This window comes from Bidens hawaiensis, unplaced genomic scaffold (assembly GCF_021521415.1).
Source record: "Bidens hawaiensis isolate Kalapana, Puna unplaced genomic scaffold, B.hawaiensis_p1.1 tig00020218_1, whole genome shotgun sequence".
In the NCBI taxonomy this organism is placed as follows: Eukaryota; Viridiplantae; Streptophyta; class Magnoliopsida; order Asterales; family Asteraceae; genus Bidens; species Bidens hawaiensis.
The window spans coordinates 361,870-383,351 of record NW_027493073.1 but is presented as its reverse complement, the minus strand read 5'-3'; the positions used below and the strand labels follow the sequence as shown (position 1 = coordinate 383,351).

Here is a 21,482-nt window from a genome sequence, read left to right as displayed (position 1 = left end):
AAATTTTGTGTTCCAGAGTTTTATATGGGAGGAAATGTGTGAGAAAGGAAAAGAAAGTGATAGAAAATTAACATGATTTAGTTTCCTTCCAAATTGGAAGGAATCAGATGGAAAGAAAAGGAGCCATGACTGCAGTTACTATTTTTACCCTCATCTTATCTACAATGGTTCATATACTCTGCTCATTTTTCTATCTTAACCAAACATAACCAGAAGTTCATAAACACAAATTCACAATACCTCGTCGACGACGACGACTGAAGACCTAAGCATGCCCGTGCCCACAAACCACCTGCTTCATCAAGGCTTGTTTCAACACCTCTTTTATTAGGTATTCTTAATTTAATATTTAACACCTTGTTTTGATTTTACATTTTTAGGGTTTTAGTAACCAATTAATGAATGATTAATTTGGTTCTTTCTTGTATCCCCTGTTCTTGAGTTTTTTTAAAGGAGGGAAAGGAAATGAAAACTAAGGATAGTTAAAAAATGGGTGTTCTTGAGTTTTTTTTAGAATGGAAAGGAAAGGAGTAGGAGGAGTTAGGAGGGATTAAATTAATGTATTTTCCCAATAAGTTATCCTCCCAAACATGGGAGGATTACTAAGGATAACTATTTTTTAACATAGTTATCCTTTCCTTTCCTATAATTTCCTTCCAACTCAAGAACACACCTACTAAAAAAATTTTCCTTCCATTCCCTTCCCTTCCCTTTCTTATCCTTTCCTCTCATTTCCTTTTCTTTCCTTGGTTAAAAAACTCAAGAACAAAGCAGTAGAGTTAGTCGAGGGCTAAGTATGTGCTTTGTTAATTGTAAAATAATTGTTATCTGTTAACTTGAAATTCATAGTTTTTGACTTTAATAAGAACTTGATAGACAAAATGAGAGGCTATGCATGTTTTTTGTTATTGATTCACACGGGGGCAAATTGCAGTTTTAATGTGAAATTGTTATTGATTTAGATATGTCCCATTTGATTTCCATCAACACTATGGCGGATCAAATTTTGACCGTTTGAAACTTCTTTATGATGAAATAGCTGATGACTTTGAAAAACAAGGGTAACACTACAAAATAAGGGTGTTTACGGTTCACTTTTGACGATTTTTATTAGTAACGGTTTTTTATAATCAAAAACCAAAAACGAACCATTGAAAATAAAAACCGAACCGAACCAAATCGAACCATTATTAACGGTTTGGTTTCGGTTTTGTTTCACGGGGTTTGGCCTTATAAGCCCTTCAAAAAAATGTTATTGGTTATAAAATGAAAACTTATTTAAACAAATAAGATCCATATCTTTAAACAATATATTACTTAAAAGATCCATCTTCAACCTATAATTGCTTTATGTTTTGGTGATTGGTCACGACACACATGATGCACAGATCTTAATTAGACTATCTAATAATCACTATCTAGTTGGGCTTTATGTTTGAACGGTTTTTAAGGTCAAACCATGAACCAAACCACTAGTACCAGTTTTTAATAATCAAAACCAAATTGTTGACAATTAAAACCGAACCAAACTGAACTGTTACTAACAGTTTGGTTTCATGGTTCAAAGATTAAACGTGTCGGGTCTTTATAAAAAATGCATAATTAATCAATTTAAAAGTTATAAAAAATGCATAAACAAGCTTGTTATGTAAGTATATTACCAGTTTATGATTATATGTATCTCATTATTCAAATACAAGAAATAAAATAAAAAACAATAGTCCCATGATATATTACAAATAACACAAGTCTTAGTGTCATAAATAAAGAATATTAAGTGGTGGCAAACAAAACTCACTAGACTGTGTGCTGCTATGTCACTGCACCTAATAAAACAATTATCGGAAGTTAAATCATAAGCTTAACTTTCTTATGTCTTATATTCTAATCAACTAACACTTTTCCAAGTTCATAAATTCACTATGGATAATCAAATACTCAAGATAGCTCATGTTGTGCGGGCTAGATAAGCAGTTAATGTGGGAAAATATCGGATATCGGTCAAGGACCGATATTTGAGATATCGGTTATCACGGAGAGATATCGGTAATTTTAGTATCATGCAAAATTTATATATATAGCAATTTAACACTAACAATTCACTGTACTCTCCTAATATTAACAAATTATCCTTTTGCAAGTTGTAAAACACTTACAATTGTAGCAAGTATGAACTGTTTAAGACTCAAACCACCAACATTAAATACTAAAAGTTGAAAATTAATACTAAAACACTGATATCGGGAATATTGGTGATATATCGGTGAAATATCGGTCAATATCGGCCAAATATCGGCCAGTATCGCCGATATTATCGCAACCGAGATTCAGACCGATATTTTGACTGATATTTCACAAGAGGACCGATAACCGAGATACCACCGATATACCACCGAGATACCACCGAGATTGACTGCATAGGGCTAGACAATTGCAAGCAATTAACCTGATTTGCGTAGTGGTGGCTTTCATTACAAAACGTAGGCCTTCAACGGTACATGTTAATGTACCACTAGATATGAAATTTTACAGAGAAGACATGTACGAGAAGAGATGTTACACGACCTTTTAAATAGTGGTAAATGTCTTGATCTTATACGAATGAGTGAGAAAGCTTTTATGACATTGTGCAACATCTTAGAGCGTGACGATGGTCTTCAACCTACTCAAAGCATGTCTGTTAAAGAACATGTTGAAAGATTTTTACATGTTGTTGGTAATGATTTGAGAAATCGCGTTTGCCTCTTGGATATATCGTCGTTCAGGATCAACAACTAGCCGATGCCTTCATAGAGTTCTGTGAGCACTTTTATCGTTAGAAAATCGTTATCTTCAACAACCTAAAGGTGACATTGTCCCAAAAGAAATTCAAGAAAAGAAGGGATTTCATCCTTTTTTCAAGGATTGTATAGGGGCAATTGATGGAACACATGTTCGTGTCAGAGTATCTAATATAGATGCCCCTAGATATCGTGGTCGCAAGGGATACCCGACAATAAACGTATTGGCTGCATGTGCATTTGATTTGAAGTTTACATATGTTTTAACTGGTTGGGAGGGTACTGCATCAGACTCAAGAATTATAAAGAATGCGCTAACTAGAGAAGATAAACTAATTATTCCGACATGTAATCTAAACCAAATTTACCTAATTGTGTAGTACTTTATGACAATACTAAGTAGAAATTAATTGTAGGCAAATATTGTTTGGTAGATGCGGGTTTGCCTCATACGAGTACCTTAATGACGCTATATAGAGGTGTTATGTATCATTTGAAAGAGTACTCCACTCGTGCCCCTGAGAATGCAATTGAATTGTTTAATCTTCATCACGCATCATAACGTAACGCAATTGAACGCGCATTTGGTGTTCTAAAAAAGAGAGATCCTATTATTAAGATTACGGTGGAACCATTTTACTCTTGTGAAACACAATCTTCCATCTTTTTGGCATGTTGTATTTTACACAACTTTTTGCTAGAGGAAGATCATGACAAAGATCTAGAAGATGAGGTCATACACGAGGTGTTAGATGGGCCTGAAGAGGAAGAACATCGTAATACAAGGATGCGCATGAGGTAGTACCGGAGTGGACTGACTAAGGAATTCAATTGTAAATGAAATGTGGACTAACTATTTGATGTATTCAAACAATGAAATAAATATGTCAAAATAGTTACAAAATAGAATGTTATTGTAATTTAGACGAAAATGACGTTATTTCTATTTTTTTTTGTTGGTAGGTTTTGGTGATGTATTTTGAAAACAATTATGTAACTGGTTCGGGCCAACTAGTTTTTCTGTTAACAATATATCTTGAGTGTTATAAACTGCTAAATTTTTTTTAAAATGAACTTATTCGAACAATGAAATTCACTTATCATAAAAGTTATTCATTAAATAAAGATGCCAAATTTCAATGTTAAAAGCAACATATTGCTACCGCTGTTGACCGCTAGTCATACAAAATATAAATTTGTATATTACATTTGAGAGTCTCATATTTTGAACATATGGAGATGATCATAATTAAGTAATTAACACATGAAGATGATAATAATCTCGTAATAAAAATGAGTGACTTATGATGCTTAGAGGCTAAGAGCCAAAATTAGCTCAAAGCCATTCACCTATTAACCTGGTGCACACCATGAGTAAACATTAGGGATGAGTGTTTGTATCGAATTTTGTACCGATATGGTAACGTCGGGTCTGAATCGGTACTAAGTTTTGAGTTTTTGATATTGGTACAGGACCGGTAGCAGTACGGGTCGGTACGGTACCGATATTTCCTGAATTTTTCACGAAATACCGTTACCGAACTGAACATTTCAGTACTGGTACCAAATATTTCAACTTTTCGGGATCGGTACCGGTACCATTCCGAACTCATCCCTAGTAAACATAATCTTTTTGGCATGTTGGAGTATTTTTTATTTAATTTTCTCTATAAATTGTATAATAGTAAAAATGCAACTTTCTTTTCTTTTCCATCCATCTCAGAACACATAAAATGTTTACTTTCCTTTCATTTAAACTCAGGAACATAAAATAAAATCACATTTTTTTCCTTTCCTTTCTTTTCTGTTCTAATTTTCTTTCCTTTCTTTTCTCTTGTTAAATGAGGGGGGTGTTTGGGATTTCTTATTTTAGCTCCTTATAGCTTATAACTTATGGGTTATAAGTTATAAGAGCATTCTCATCCCACCCCCTATAATTATGTGTGGGAAGTTTGCAAATTATAGGGTAAGGTTGTGAGTGTAAATTATAGGGTGGAGAGAGAAATGTAGTGATTTTTTATAAATTTGGGGAAACATTGTTTGTCCTATTTATTTTTTAATATTTGTTGGATTGGTTGTGAGTAGAGGAGAGAAAAAACTGTAATAATAAAGGTAGAAACAGTATTGTTTAGTGTAATTATAAATATAGAGATGGAGAACGGGTTAAGAATGCTCTAAGGTGTTTGGTAAAGTTATATTTTGTAAGTGTATAAGGTATAAGTACAACTTTGCAACTTATATCTTATACCTTAAATAACGTACCATGATCAAACTCCCCGAAACTCGGGAAAAGAGTGTTATAGTCCATCCAATGCACATAGCTTGATAGACTCAAACAAACGCACAGTCGATACCTGTTAAGTTGATTAAATAGTATGGTTTAGCTGGATGATCTGAAGTCAAAATGAACCGACCCTGAATGGCCTAGTTCAAGGTTGTTGGCTGCAAATGTCACCTGAAACTCGATCGTCTTGCAGTTGGATCTGACAAAAAGCATTGGACTTGTTAGTTAAACCCTAGAAGCATGAGGGTGGTTTCCCCTTTCGTTGGAATCGCCATCACAATCGCTCTGATTTCGTTATTCTTCGCATTATATCCATTCACCAATCGTTTTCCTGCATCTGTTTCACCTTCATCCCTTGTATGTATAACTTCTATTTTCTATATATCATATGCTTGTTTGTTTTTCTGTTTTTCAACTTAAGTCTCTTACTTTCACCATTTCAATTATATATTTCAACTTACAAATTTATCTGCAGAGATTATTTACACTTGAAGATTTGGCTTTATACAATGGCACCCATGATCACTTGCCAATCTTCTTAGGAATTCTCGGGTACTCGCCTTTAGTTATATCTGTTTCATTAAAATTCCGGATATTGTTATTATAGCTCGCTTTCGGTTTGGGTTTGGGCAGGAATATTAGTAATTCTATGCTTCTGATGTTATAGCTTGTCTATATCATTGTTTAGTTTGAAACTAGATGTATGGTCGAATGTTCGGTAATTAAATTTCATGGATGGTATATTTGATTACCGATGTTTAAAGAATGACTTATCAGTGGTGGATGAGCATGGAAACATGTTCAATTGGTAAGTTAAAACTAGACGTGTGCAGCAACTGTATATCTACCGTTATGTTTTCTGTATTACTTTAATTATTGTGTGTGATATTTTGATACTGTTGATTACATATCTATTTCTTATATGTAATAAGTTTGCTTACAATACTTTTACTTTTGTTACTTATCCCTTAATCATTGAAGGATACTTTTTTTTTAATTTTTTTTTATTTTATTTTAAGTCAATTATGATTGAAATAGTTAATTTGACAGTTATATTTGTAGTGAAATAAATGGAAGTAAGGATTGGTGTCCAACTGCCCAAGATTAGTAGATGACCAACTTCTAAATGCTAGCTAAATGAATTGGTATCATGATATATCATGACTTTTTTTTTCTTACTTTTTATTTCTGGGACATTGGTAATTAGGTCTATGGAATGTATGCATAGATGCTAAACGCTGGTGAATTAGGTTTAAATGTATTGTTTTTCTTTCATGTGTGGATTATCAGGTCAGTTTTTGATGTGACAAAAGGGAAATCTCATTATGGCAAGGGAGGTGGCTACAATCACTTTGCCGGAAGGTTTTATTCTTTTTCCTTATTATTTTCAAATGCATCTATCTAAGAAATTACATCAGTAGTTTAAATTAAACCATAGCAACCTTGTGTACGTGTTACTCTTTCGTCACCTCATGTCAGTAAGGTTCGCAAGCTAAGCTAGATTGACCTAACTCAAGAGTTCTAAATTCTAATGATTAAAATGTTAATTGACTATTTGACTGAAAGTGATCTTAATCACAAAATTGTAGTTTACATTATCCATCTGTTTTATCTTATACTAACGTTCATTGCTTCTATCTTTTCTTTATCAGAGATGCTTCCAGAGCATTTGTCTCCGGAAACTTCACAGGTACATTTGTCAATTCTTGTCAAACAACCCACTTTTTTGGGACGCTGATTTGCATATAATAGAAAAAGATGCATTTTGCATAATCTGAGTAACAAGTTCCAAAAGAATTTTCCATCGTGAACTTACATACATTATCGTTGGTTTTTATCATTTAATGGATTCAGGAGACGGACTTACGGATTCTTTGGTTGGTTTATCTAGCACCGAGGTAATTAATGTTTAGCTTCCTTATCTACTGATAATGGTTTTTTGATGATTGTCATAATGAGTCATATCTGCATGATAATGAAAAGTTTGACATTCCATCTTTATTTTATAGGTGAAGAGTGTAGTTGAATGGAGAGACTTCTATATAAGAACATACATGTAAGTGCAAAACCATTTTTGTATTATGGTTTACAAGTGAAACATATCGGTAATTAATGTCATTATTTTATTGGCTAATCAACAGACCCGTTGGCAAGTTAGTTGGCAGATATTATGACAGTGAAGGGAAGCCCACAAAATACCTTAAAGGAGTAGAAGCAAAGGCTGCAAGAGGCGCTCAGTTAATTGAAAAGCAAAAGAAGGAAGAAGCCAAAGTACCTGGCTGCAATTCCAAATGGAGCCAGGATGAAGGTTCTGAGGTATTTCTTTGACTTTTGAGGTCAAACATAGTTCATTCGTAATTCAAAGTTATATGGATTTATGACAGCAGTAATCCCGAAGTGTTTGCTTATTCGTTTTTGTTAGCAACTCGAATGCAGATATTAGTAAAAAAAACGTGTTTAGTATACAAATTTGATATAGCTATAGGAAATTTATAGCTTGTTTCTTTGACTCTAAAAGTCAATAGTCACAAAAGTGGTAACTTTGTGCCTTGATGTGTGTGTGGCAGGTGTGGTGTGACCATGGATACCCGCGGCTCGTTCAGAGACCACTAGAAATAGCAATAACAGGAAAAATGAGCAAACGTTGTGCGTGTTACAATGAAACGGATTTGGACCAACCGGGTTTAGAAGTTTATGAAGGATGTGATTTCTTATCCAAAGCTTGTCGTCTTTAATTGTTGCGATAAGATTATCAACGAGACGAGGGTTTATGTTTTGCAACTTGTGTTGATTGAACTTTTACTTTTTAGTTGATAAAACTTATGTAAAATGGCTAAATTATAACTAGCATCACTAGGGTGGAAGATCATTCACATCCCATTTCATATATTTTCCTTATAATTTAGCTAAAAAACACCATTCTATAAATTTATCTATCATTTTTTAAAATTCTTCCACTATCTATTCCTTATTCATATCCATAAATTAATTCTTTATTATTTTTTTCTCTTTTGTCTTATTATATAGTGAATGGTGATTGGGAGATATGTGATATATTATATGGCATGGATAAAAAATGAGTCCCTATATTTAGGGATTTACTTTAGTTGCCATATAACTCATCCATATAATAGAGAATGGATTGGAGAGGTGATTTTGATGGTTTTCTTAAAATTTACCCTAAATTATATGAGTTTGACAACTTTAGAGAATGGGTTGAGAATGTTCTAAAAGGTAGAGACCGAGTATGCCTAAACTCGAGTTTGTTTGATGAGTAGTTTTGCAAGCTTAATCACCTCATGCTTTATATGTTTATTATTTTTTATGAATTATTTTACAAAGCTTTTGGTACAGGAGCAATCTCTAACTTTTGGGATAGAGACAAGACAATATTCGTTTTCATCACGTCATTTCTAAACCCTACCAATAGTTAATGCTATGAGTGAAATTATACCGGATACGTTTGTTTTGTATATAACATAAAACATACTATTTACTATTTTTATCATAAGTTATTATATAATAACAATTATTATAAAGTTTGATAAACGATAGGCCCGTGAGCCGTTTGAGCTTGATAAGTGAAGCCCAGGCTTGAGTTCATTTATTAAACAAGCTTAATTTTTAGCTCAAGCTCAGGGTCAAACTTGTTTAAGCTGGGCTCAGTTCAAGCTTTTAACGAACCGATCTCAAGTAGATTATGAGCATCTCAGCTCGTTTACACCCCTACTCGTTTTAAACTCAATTTCAAATCCCCAAGTTTGGCTCATGAGTGCTTTCTATGTTAAAGCTCGGCTTACTTTTGACTATCTATTTACATACATGTATAAATTGTTTTGATATAGTTTTGGTTTTGGTTTTATACATACCAACGAAACCAACTATTGCTGAAGAAATCCAATGTTGAATGCTGCATTATTATGCAAAACTGGGAATCTAATCACCTTACTAGAAAACTGCAAATCACTCTATGAATTCAAACAAATGCATTCAATCATAATAACATTTGGGATTCCATTGATTCCAGAAGATTCATTCACGTCAAGATTCTTAACTTTTGCAGCCACTTACCCCAATAATAACATGGACTATGCATACACCATTTTTCTTCAGCTTCCTAACCCAACTGTATTCAACTGGAACACCATCATTAGGGGTTACTCAAAAACCCGGAACCCGAACAAATCGATATCTGTTTTCATCAATATGCTGCGAACTGGTGTTGCCCCGGATCATTTAACTTATCCGTTTTTAACGAAGGCCACGTCGCATTTACAGGAAGTCCGGCTTGGGTTATCGGTCCACGGGCGGGTTGTTAGAGACGGGTTTGAGGCGGATAGGTTCGTTAAGAATTCGTTGATTCATTTCGCGGGTTCTTTTAAGGACGTAAAGTATGCACGCCAACTGTTCGATGAAATGCCCAAGAAGAATTTAGTTTCGTGGAACTCGATGTTGTATTGTTATGTTAAGTGTAGGGAAGTGGTGTTGGCAAGGGAAGTTTTTGATTTAATGCCGGAGCGTGATGTTGTGTCGTGGAGCTTGATGATTGATGGATATGTTAAGAGCGGTGAGTATTATGAGGCACTAGATATTTTCCAAAAGATGCATGGATCGGGATTCAGGGCGAATGAGGTGACCATGGTGAGTGTGTTGGGTGCTTGTGCTCATTTAGGTGCACTTGATCAAGGGATAATGATGCATCGTTACATTATCGATAAGCGAATAACTTTAACTTTGGTCTTAAGAACTGCACTTGTGGATATGTATGCTAAATGTGGAGCAATAGATAAGGCACTAGCCGTGTTTCGTGAAGCTTCCATGAAGCAAACCGATGTTTTAATATGGAATGCAATGATCGGTGGACTCGCTACACACGGTTTCGTTCATGAGTCACTTGACATGTTTACAGAAATGCAGAATGCTGGTATCACCCCTGATGAGATCACGTACTTATGCATACTAAGCGCTTGTGCTCATGGCGGTTTAGTAAATGAAGCGTGGCACTATTTCAAGTGTCTTACCGATAACAATATGAACCCTAAAACTGAACATTATGCTTGCATGATGGATGCATTAGCACGAGCAGGAAAACTCATGGAGGCGTACACATTTCTAACTCAAATGCCAATGGAACCGACAGCTTCCATGTTAGGAGCTCTTTTCAATGGCTGCATCAACCATAGGAATCCTGATCTTGCTGAAATAGTGGGAAAGAAGCTTCTAGAACTAGAACCCGATCATGACGGGAGATATGTCGGTTTATCAAACGTTTATGCGGTTATTAAGAGATGGGATAAAGCCAGAACTTTGAGAGAAGCAATGGAAAAAAGAGGCGTGAAGAAATCACCCGGATGGAGCTTCGTGGAGATTCTCGGGTCGACCCGCAGGTTCATAGCTCATGACAAAACTCATCCTCAGTTTGAACAAATATATGACATGATGAATTTTATAGCTAAAAGCAATTAACCGATGCAGATTTTGACATGCCACAACATGATTACATGTTTAATATTGTAGATTTGTAATCGGATACTTTTGGCAATAGAAAAACATTAAGTTTATATTATATATATTAGCATTGAACTATACACAACTAGTTATTTACATACGAGAAATCAACAATGGTACGGAGGCGGAGGAATCTTCACCCATAACGGGCTGGAAAAGATCAAACTCGCCATATCGTTCAAGAACCCGCATTCTGCACTCTTCTGCAGCCATTAATCCGGTCGAGTAGGCCCCGTGTACCGACCCTGGGTAGTCAGCACTTGTTGCTTCTCCTGCAAAAAATAAATTATCCACCGGGATCCTTAGCTTGTCATATAGCTCATGCGGTTTCCCAACTTTATCATAGCTATATGAACCTAGTGTATTTACATCAGTGCCCCAATGAGATACCAGATACTGAATCTGCATAAATCAAGACACCAAAAGAATTAAAACTTAAATGGTCTAGCACATTTGAAAATCGGTTTTCTAATGTATGTTACCGGGTCGGAAGCATCAGGGAGAATTTTCTTAAGTTGCATAAAAGCAAAACTAGCTGCAGCCTCATCTGACATTTTCTCAATGTCTCTTGCCAGCTGGCCTGCAGGCATGTAAACGAGCACCGGGTGACCCGTGGCTTTGTGAAGATTAAGGAAGTAACTGCATTCGTACGAGGTTTCCGCCACCACTCCTAAAAACTCTACATTTGGCCAAAACACTTTGTCAAAATGCAAAGCTATCTTGTTCTCGATTCCAATTCCAAGGTCGGCTATGGCTTCTTCCTTCCATTCGGGTAGTCTCGGCTCGAAACTGATTGTGTTTGACTTCAAAACACCTAACGGGACCGCTACTATGGCTGCATCGGCAAAGAATGTTCTACCATTTTCAACCGTGACCTTCACACTATTAGTTCGCCTCGTTATCTTCTTTACCCTTTAAAAATAATTAACATATCGCATATAAGAAATGCACGCAAACACATATAATGATATAGTCATATGCTAATATTTTTCTTTACCTGTGACCCAAGCAAATGTGGAGGCCTTTGGCAAGCGTGTTTAAGACCGGTTGGTAACCCCGGACCATGAGTCCATGCCCACCTGGAAGCAACACTTCCTGTACATCAGGTAACATAAATAAGACGTTAGACGACACTTCTAACTACCTTAAAAAATTAAAAATATAAAACAAAACAAACCTTGTCCCAACATTTAAGAGAGATGGTATCAGCATCAGCAGCAAACCAGCCTTCCATTCTACACAAGTACCACTGTAACACATTATGAGCAAGCCCCTCCAGCCTGTAAAAAAAAATGAAAGCTTTTACATTTTGTCATGATTATTTCTCTCTTTACATAGGTCATCATGGTAGTTTAAATTTAAGTTATTTAACCTTAGTTTTGGGTTTCTTTCAAACACAATTGACAATGCCCGGTGTATAGACGAGTCTTCAGTAAATTCTTCTCGGATTTTATTCGTCTGCACAAAATTCACTCAACGAGTAAAACAAAAAGTACTGCTTGTACTATATACCGCACTTGTTTAATAAAAAAAATAAGCCTACAATACCTCTTCTAATATGATTTCAAATGTTTCCCCGACCCGTGTGACCAGTTCTTGAGGAACTTGATTCCCATCCTTGTCAAATAAGGCATAACTGAAGAAAGAATACATCTTAAACAATGATTTTAAAAAAAAACTTAACTTAGTTTTAGAAATGAACTTACCTCTCCAAGTCATGGTCATACAACACCGAGTTGTCACCGCTTGTACGATAAAGGTAATCCAAGTCTTCCGATGAGGGGGGCCAAGGGATTCTCTTTGCAAACACCATGCAACCTGCAACAACATAAGCATATAGTTACATATAGCAACAACAACAAACATACCCAGTGTAATCCCAATCATAGCAGAGTGTAACTGTCTATAAATAGGGTTTGGGTATATACTTACAGACAAGTATAAGTGGCGATCATGACCCATTATTCAAAAAATGAGTTGATTTAGGCAAAAACATATTGTACATGAGTTCCTTTGAGTCATTTCAAATCAATCAACGAGTTAATTTGGTCTACTTAAATTAGTCAACGGGTCGATTTGGTTTACTAAAATTAGCCAACAGGTCAAAACGGGTAACTATTGTAAACTTAAAAGGGTCCAAATGGGTTACTGCCACCCATAAGTATTGTTTGTCTCCACCACCTACTTGTTGCCGACATGACCGACACTCCAATATCACTGGCACCGACACTATCTCCACCACCATGGCACCACCGCCTGCCACCTCCTTCTCCACCACTAACCATCATAAGAGAATATAGCTTGTAACCCTTTATTGGTACTTAATTTCTAAAACAACTCATTTCAACCACAACTCCAAGAGCAAGCCAAATTGATGTTTATTTTTTCAAAACGACCCATTTTGACCCGACCCATTTTGCTCAAAACCTATATTGAACCAATACCCCTACAAACAAGTGTATGTAAATAAATGAGAGATCTATAAGATGACCACTCACCATGATGCCCCCAAAACTACAGGAAAGCCAAACGAGTAATCGGTACACGTCCGGCCACCAATTCTGTCACGAGACTCGAGTAAAACAACCTGAATATGTAAACTGATCATCAGTAACACACTAACACTACTAGCATATCCCCTTTTACACATGATCAAGACAATTAATAACATACCTGAAATGAAGCATCATGGAGAGCACGAGCGGCAGCTATACCCGCAATCCCACCACCGATCACGATCACGATCACAGACGGTGAGCCCAAATGCCTTGTTTTCATGTTTGCAACAAGATGCTACATTAAAAAACACACACACACAAAGTGTTAGCCCATTTCATATGTGAAATATTAATTATTAATACATACAAACCTTAAAATTGGTTCAAATGTTGGTTGATATGTGAATGAAGATGACGATGCAGATTTATATATTTTTATGACACTGGTGATGGGTATGATATGTGGTTAATTTTTATAGGGAAGAAGAAGTGATATAGACACATGAATTGCGTGGCTTTATGCTGATTGGTAATTAATTATTTATTTATATTTATTTGTTTTGTGTTCGGTGTTATTAAGGTCGGTGGTAAGGAAAACAGCGTATCATAAAGCATGGTCAACGTAACGGTTTTGGTCAAACTTCGGAGTCATGATTTCAACTAACACAAAAGTAAATAGTTGTTTGTTGGTATTGTATCCCTCATATTTACGTTTTCTCAGTCCAGAACTTGCTTAAGCTTCATGAATATAGGAATCTTGATCGGAGGAAAAAAAGAAAAGGTGATACACGATCATTCTCACTATACGTTGTTGTATTTGGAACGTAGGGGTGCGTTTTTTAACCGTACTCGAATAACGAACCCGATCTGAAGCGACCCGATACCCAAATAACCCAACCCGAATAACCCAAAGCATAATACATCGATGCATGTATCCCTAATTTTTATCGGGCAGTTTAGCGTTGGTATTCTTGTTCGGTGTTCTCAAGACTCCAATTAATATTGGATCTATCCAGGGGCGGCTCGGGCATAGGGCAATGTGGGCGACCGGCCGGGGCACTTAATTTTCGGGGGCACAAAATTTTATATTTATATATATATATTTATGAAAAAGAAATATGTATATTTAATGTTTTACTCCAATTAAACAATAACTAGGTTGGTCTAGTGGTAAAGTGGTATGACTTCCAATCAAAAGGTTGTAAGTTCTAGTCTCACTTGAGACATTTTTAAGTTTATTTTTATACATAAAGTATTTTACACAACCTAAATCATAACTAAGTAAGCCCATTTAAAAATTTAATTGTTTAAACTAAACAAAAAACCATCTACATAAGACCTAAATTTTTTTTGCTTATATTATTTCGTTATTCGTTAGAGTCTACGGGTCTTTTTCTTTCAACTCGGCCGAGGCATATAATTTCTCGGAGACGGCCCTGGATCTATCACATCCCAATGTATTAATTACCATAAAACATATTGAGAATATATCTTTAATTCGAAAACTTAAATAATACAGTATTTAAACCAATATGTATTGAACATGTTTATTCAATCTATACAAGTATTGATCCACATGCTACAACACTCCTTCATCCCATCTAATACATGCTTGTATGACAAATTTCATGATTTGCAAAATAATATATGTTATTGTTGAACATGGTTGTATATTATGGTTTTATATCAGTTTGGAATGTGGTTTTTTAATTTATAATATTGTTAAAAGGGAATAACTTTTTTCTAATTTGTTAAACCCGAAACCCGACCCGAATTTACCCGACCCGTTCAACTCGAAACCTGAACAAACCGAACTTATTTGGGTCGGTTCTTGGGTTAATTTGTTTTGAGCTCAAACCCGAACAACCCGACCCGGACAACCCGAAACCCGAATAAATAACCCGAAGAGCACCCCTATTTGGAAGACAAGGAACGAACTTATATTCGATATATTTGTATCTCCAAGACGGTCGGAGACATTAAATCCTTAGGTTACCTATAGATTAAAAATAAATCATCTAGGGATAGCATTTTATGGAAGGATTTGTGTAATTTCATATAGTAATTCTTGTTTTGTTTGGTTGGTTTCTAACACCTTGCTGGTTGTTTAGTGAAAATTGCCGTTCAAAAACAAAATAAAAATGGAAGAAAAAAATATGGAAGGAAGAAATTGTTTGATCCTGTAAAAAGTTATGTAGCCTTTGCAATAAATATTATAACAGAAGTTATGAATTTGGTCTATTGACACTAAGCTGGGATGGATAAGACTTTGGTCACTAGTTCGAATCTCACCTTTAGAATAAAATTCTTGTTGACATTGAGCTCTCAAGCATAGGCAACTCAGGGGGCTTTACCAGTTATTGGTTTTCTCCTGGAATGGGTTGGCGCCATCCTTGAATGTCAAACTTATAAATGTAATGTTGAACAATTAAAATCCCGTTAGAGATATGAGCATACCTTAACTATAAAATGACAAGCATGTGAGTCTGAATTAGCATCGACGCGTTCAAAAAGGTTGTGATTATATAAAGAATAATCAATGTAGCGCCAAAACATCACTCTATATGAAACTCTACGTCTTTGTGCTCATTCAGTCTTTTGTAACATTATCACCTATTTAACATGTGTGGACCCCGCATGCACTTGATTTTAAGTTTTTCTCTTGAAGTATATGAAATGTCGGAATTAAGTAAATGTGGTTTCTATTTCTAGTTATATATCCCTTTCATGATCACGATAAATGATAAGAATCATATGTTCATAACTACTAACATGTTTGATAACAAAAAAAGGGTTCGGCTTAAAAGTACACTTATCTTATCTTCTTTTACACTAATAAAATAAAGATTTATTTGATTTTAATAATCTTAACTTTCACTTATCACCGTTAAGCCCAATCTCAAAAATAATTTCTAGCAATCCCAACTTTCGACTTATTTTCCTACATCAATCTTAAGCTAACGGAACACTAACCCCTTTAGATTTTTGCTAACCAGACTCCCTATGTGGCTGTTTATGTGTAATTTTTGTTCACGGGACTGTCTATGTAACTACTTATGTGTTAATGAGAAAATGACCAACATGACCCATTTGACCGCATAAATTCCTTGACTAATCACCCAAACTAAATAATACACAAAATGTCCATTTTTTAAACGGAAGGATCCACCATAATAAAACGGACACCCTGGAACACATCCAAGAACACAGAAACCCTAGCACTTTTCCAATGGAACTAGAATAGGAGCCATCACAAGAAACTAACAAAAATGGCGGCAAAGAAAGAAGCCACTTAGACAGAGAAGATACGCCATCAGCAGAAGCCGCTGTTAACTCCGCCGTCGCATATGGAGTCCCTGGTGTTTCAATACACGGTCACGCGGTGATGGTTTAGGTGGTGGTGGAGCTTAATCAACATAATTAGAAACCAATTCATGTTTTAAATTAAGAAAAAAACACTAACATTTGAAAGGGATTTCGTCGATTCCAAGATAACACATATGATTCAAGGTAAGAAAAACTACCCAACTGCTTTTCACCACCACTGTCATATTGGGTATCCCCATTTAAACAATTTGTGTTCCTCTGCATATCTAACAAACACCCCCAACCCACGACAAAAGTGTAAGGCCCCGAACCCGGTAGCCTTACTTTAGCGTCGGATTTACTCATAAACACAGTTCTTACAAATCAGAGTTCATTAAAACTTTCGCGGAATATAAAAACTTTCATGAAACATTTCATAACAAAACACGTATTGTCTTAAAACATCATTTTGTCTTTCAAAATAAACGAAACATTAAACTTAAACGTCTTGAGTCTTCCGATGCCAGCCTCTTATTCAGTGCCACGTGTCTCCTCAAGCGAGCTGCCTCATCCTACTCACCTGCGTGCATACTAAAAGTCAGCTACGCTGAGTGAGTTCTAGTTAATCAGACGCCATACAATACATATACATACATACATATCCGAAGATACATATCCATACTTAACTAGTTACCCTTCTGTTCTACATACATACTTACTACCATACACACATTCATATCTACAATCACTAACCTCAGTCTACCGAGAGTACGTTCATAGTCCGCCGTCTATACCTGTACTCAAGGTCGTGAACACGTAAAAGGTCCGCAGTCCTTACCTATGTTCACCATTCATGGTACGTGCAAGGTCCGCAGTCCTTCCCTATACCATCCTACATCCACAACACGTACAAGGTCCGCAGTCCTTCCCTATGTTGCAACCTAATTCATAGCACGTACGAGGTCCACAGTCCTCCCCTATGCTACCACAATACAAATACATAGCACGTACGAGGTCCGCAGTCCTCCCCTATGCTACCACAATACAAATACATAGCACGTACGAGGTCCGCAGTCCTCCCCTATGCTACCACAATAAAAATACATAGCACGTACGAGGTCCGCAGTCCTCCCCTATGCTACCATAATACAAATACAGCACGTATAAGGTCCACAGTCCTTTCCTATACTGCAACCTAATTCATAGCACGTACGAGGTCCACAGTCCTCCCCTATGCTACCACAATACAAATACATAGCACGTACGATGTCCGCAGTCCTCCCCTATGCTACCACAATACAAATACATAGCACGTACGAGGTCCGCAGTCCTTTCCTATGCTGATGCCTATCTATAATACGTATAAGGTCCGCAGTCCTTAACTACGTTGTCGTCTATTATCTGTAACACGTATAAGGCCCACCGTCCCTATCTACGTTTACGTCTATCATCTACATTACGTATAAGGCCCGCAGTCCTTAACTACGCCATCACCAGCCGAGTCTATGTCCGACAGAAGCTAGAGGGATTTGCCATCCTAACTTACTATGTCGAACGTAGAACTCACATACCATTCGTGTACATGTATACACATACTTCACATATACAATAATTACATTATAGCATAAGAACACTCTAGGCGTTCTTTACATCATTCATTTAACAACCATACCCCTTGTCGATATGTGCAATATCCGAAGATCGTTCACGCCCCGACAAGTATTCATTTGTAATGTTCATACATCTTCGATATATAATATTCGTATCTTTATTTTTAACCTGACAGTACGCGCAATATCCGAAGATCGTTCGCGTACTGACAAGCAATCATTCATATCCATCACATATATCACATATGGCATACACTTATCACTTAGGATAAATGTATTAACAACACATCGAGTATGCACACAACCCGAAAACATAACAAGGAATGGGGCTAGAAACTCACCTGAACTCTGCTTCTTCCTCCGATAGTTGTAAATCCCTTCTTTAACTGAGCTCGGCTGACTGTATAAGTTACACGTATCAATACTCGCCTGATTTAATCTGGTGGCCTAGTATTAGATTACTTTTACTTATCGTTTTAATTTATTTTCTAATCGAACTTGACTCTAGGCGAAGTTAAACCTTAGGCAAACTTAGCTTTAGGCGAAGTTGTCATCAGGCGAACTTAGCTTTTAGGCGAAGTTGTCATCAAGCGAACTTAACTTGCAGGCGAAGTTCATCAGGCGAACTTAGCTTGCAGGCGAAGTTGTCAGCTGCAGCTACTGTTCGTCCTTAATCGTCTTCGTTTCTTAACCAAATAACTCGATTTAGGTATCCACGGAATCGTCTAACCAGCGCTACAAACCCCAACCATCAAATCGGCCTAACATTGATGTTTAAGGGGTGCGATTTAGGCATATAGGTTACGGGTTCTTTTATCAATCGATTAACCCATCAAATCTTAACCATTTTCAGTAAGTTTAGCTTTGTTGGATTCGTTTTTACTATACAAACACAGATCTATCATTTCTATACTAATCCAAACCTAAACGAACAAGTTCTCGATATAAACGTACCGTAAATGAGTCGAACTACGAACACGAGCTGGTCTTGTTGCTTTGGTTCGTCACGAGGATCTAGCACCAACAAGCTCGGGTCCTCGCCTTTGGATCTTGGTTCGGGTTGTGTGTTTTGGAGTGTGTATAGATTATGATGGAAATGAAATGAAGGTTTAGGGTTTTAGGTTGGTTTAGGGAATATTTATATCCCTTAAAGCCCATGGACCCTAAGCCCATTCTCATTTAACCCATCTCCATTAATCTAAATCCATGATCCGTTCTTTACTCGATATTAATTAATTAATAACGCGAACTCACTAAACGTAACTTTCTTTATTCAACATTATAAATTTTAGGATGTTACAAAAAGTAAGGTATTTTGGTTTGGATAATGGAATTGTTCTTGATTTGGCAGTTAAATTGGGAATTACCAATCTATAGGATGCTTGATAAATATATAATATATAATTAATTAGGTATTCAGGGGCATTGGTGATGGCCGGTTTATGGTGGTCGGGTTGGACTGTGGTGGTACAGGTGGTGGTGGAGGCTGGAAGTGGGTAGAGGTTGGTGGTGGGGTGTATGTATGTGTGTATAAATAATATATATATATATATATATATATATATATATATATATATATATATATATATGATTGATTTCTTTTGAGAACCGCTTTGAGCTTTAAGAACTCGAAAGAACTCAACGTAACAAATTTTTTTTTGAATTTTTTTTACACATGTGTAATACGTAAGTGTAAGTAATGTACAAAAAAATACAGTATTTTTTTACACACCGAGTCGACTTATTACACATGTGGTAACTAACATTTAAACTTGTGTAATCATCAAAAATACTTATTTACTCTCCTGATTTATTTTTTAATTAAATTTAATCTCAGCCACATATTTCATACCATTTAATTAAATTTGTGGTCAAGAATTGAGTTCTCAAAGTTCTTACAACTCATCAAGTTCTCAAAATATTCCTCCCATATATATATATATAGGGGTGTGATCTAGAGAGAACTCATCTTAAAGAGAGAACTAGAGAACTAGTAAAAAATTATTTTTAACTATTTTAAAAAAAATTATTTTGTGATTTTTTTTCTTTTCTCATTCTAATAAAATGATATCGATACAAAAAAAAACCTTGTCGGTGTAGTACTATAGTGCATATGTGTACTAATGCCTATTACATATAACAATAGTGTTTTATTGCATATAATACAACACAATTGCATTATCCAATACACACTATTGAATATATGCAAATACGACATTAATAATTGTATGCAAAACACATTATCGCATATATGTAATACAACACTAATGCACATATGCACTATATCGATTTTTTTTTTTAATTTTTGTATATAATATAACACTATTGCAGATAAACAATACAAACAACTATATATATGCTATTCAACACAATTTCAAATATCAAAATGCACACTATTGCACATATGCATTATAAAAAACGTCGGTGTATTGCATATATGCATTACTCGTTAATTTTTTTTATTTTTATTTTTTTTGTGGTGAAGGATAACAACATATAAGAAGGATGAAAGAAAAAAAAATTTAAAAATATTTTTTTTTAATTAAATTAAAAATACTTCATTATTAGTTCTCTAGTTCTCTCAATAAAATGGAGTTCTCTCTTGATCCTCTCCCTATATATATATATATATAAATAATGGTAATGACCTTTTAAATTTTAAGAGAACCAATATAATGCATAATGTACAACACACAATGTATTAAAATATAAGATTTTAGGGGCAATTTTGTTTTTATGCAGATTATACGTTAACTTAAATTTCTTAAAAAATAGTTACAATTTTAATCCTTTAACTTTGGTTAAATTTTGTTAGTTTGAATAATAATTACACATTTACCCCTTATTATAAAGAAACTACCCCCACGATTTTTAAATGACCATAACGTTTACACACCTTAATATTTTTTTAACAATTATACTGTAAAAATGAACATTTTATTCTCTTTAATTTAAGTACAATATTGCTATAGTTTATTAAATTTAAGAAAACTACCATGTTACGTGATTACTTGTTAAGACCGGCAACTGGTCGGACGACTGCTGGTGTCGAAACGGGTTAGGGTTGAAACATGTCAATACAAAAAGGATTGATTTAGTTCGGGCCGATATAAGATAAGGTCGAAAGGGGTAAGGCCAAAACAGGCTTCCGGTTAACATGTTGTCGGGTCGAAACGGGTTTGGTTAAAAAGTGGTTACGAGCGTACTACTACCGGAATGTTCGCGTGTATGCTACTGCATAGCACGAACATCTTGCTAGTTAGTATGTATGTATATATATATAGTATATATGTATTATGTGTATTGTTTTATTATTTTTAATATTAAAAAAACATATTTTTCTCGTAATCGTCCACGCAAGAAGCCATGTCATAAAAAACTAACATGATTAATGTTCCGTTAGTTTGGGATTGTTGTGGGAAAATAAGTTGAAAGTAGGAATCGCCAAAAGTTACTTTTGAAGTTAAGCTTAGTGTTGGCCAATAGGTGAATGTTG

At 35.4% G+C, this 21,482-nt stretch overlaps 2 protein-coding genes and 1 pseudogene across 3 annotated transcripts; 2 read left to right on the top strand and 1 right to left on the bottom strand.

The window, feature by feature from the left end:
* Positions 1–5,154: 5,154 nt before the first annotated feature.
* LOC143560066 (membrane-associated progesterone-binding protein 4-like) lies at positions 5,155–7,851 on the top strand. Its single transcript, XM_077048457.1, has 8 exons — positions 5,155–5,421; positions 5,540–5,616; positions 6,355–6,426; positions 6,717–6,754; positions 6,919–6,962; positions 7,074–7,120; positions 7,206–7,380; positions 7,632–7,851. The coding sequence occupies exons 1-8, from the start codon at positions 5,305–5,307 to the stop codon at positions 7,797–7,799; spliced, it is 738 nt and encodes a 245-aa protein (XP_076904572.1). The 5' UTR covers positions 5,155–5,304; the 3' UTR covers positions 7,800–7,851.
* Positions 7,852–8,941: 1,090 nt separating this feature from the next.
* LOC143560069 (pentatricopeptide repeat-containing protein At5g08305-like) lies at positions 8,942–10,530 on the top strand. Its single transcript, XM_077048458.1, has one exon. It carries the CDS (start codon positions 8,965–8,967, stop codon positions 10,528–10,530), a length of 1,566 nt encoding a protein of 521 aa, XP_076904573.1. The 5' UTR covers positions 8,942–8,964.
* A 76-nt stretch (positions 10,531–10,606) lies between these two features.
* Positions 10,607–13,350, bottom strand: LOC143560070 (polyamine oxidase 2-like; annotated as a pseudogene). The gene is made up of 9 exons (XR_013140049.1): positions 13,246–13,350; positions 13,071–13,159; positions 12,279–12,390; positions 12,121–12,208; positions 11,945–12,030; positions 11,750–11,852; positions 11,570–11,667; positions 11,055–11,484; positions 10,607–10,974 (listed from the first exon to the last, which is right to left on the bottom strand). The product of XR_013140049.1 is annotated as a polyamine oxidase 2-like (transcript).
* Positions 13,351–21,482: the final 8,132 nt, after the last annotated feature.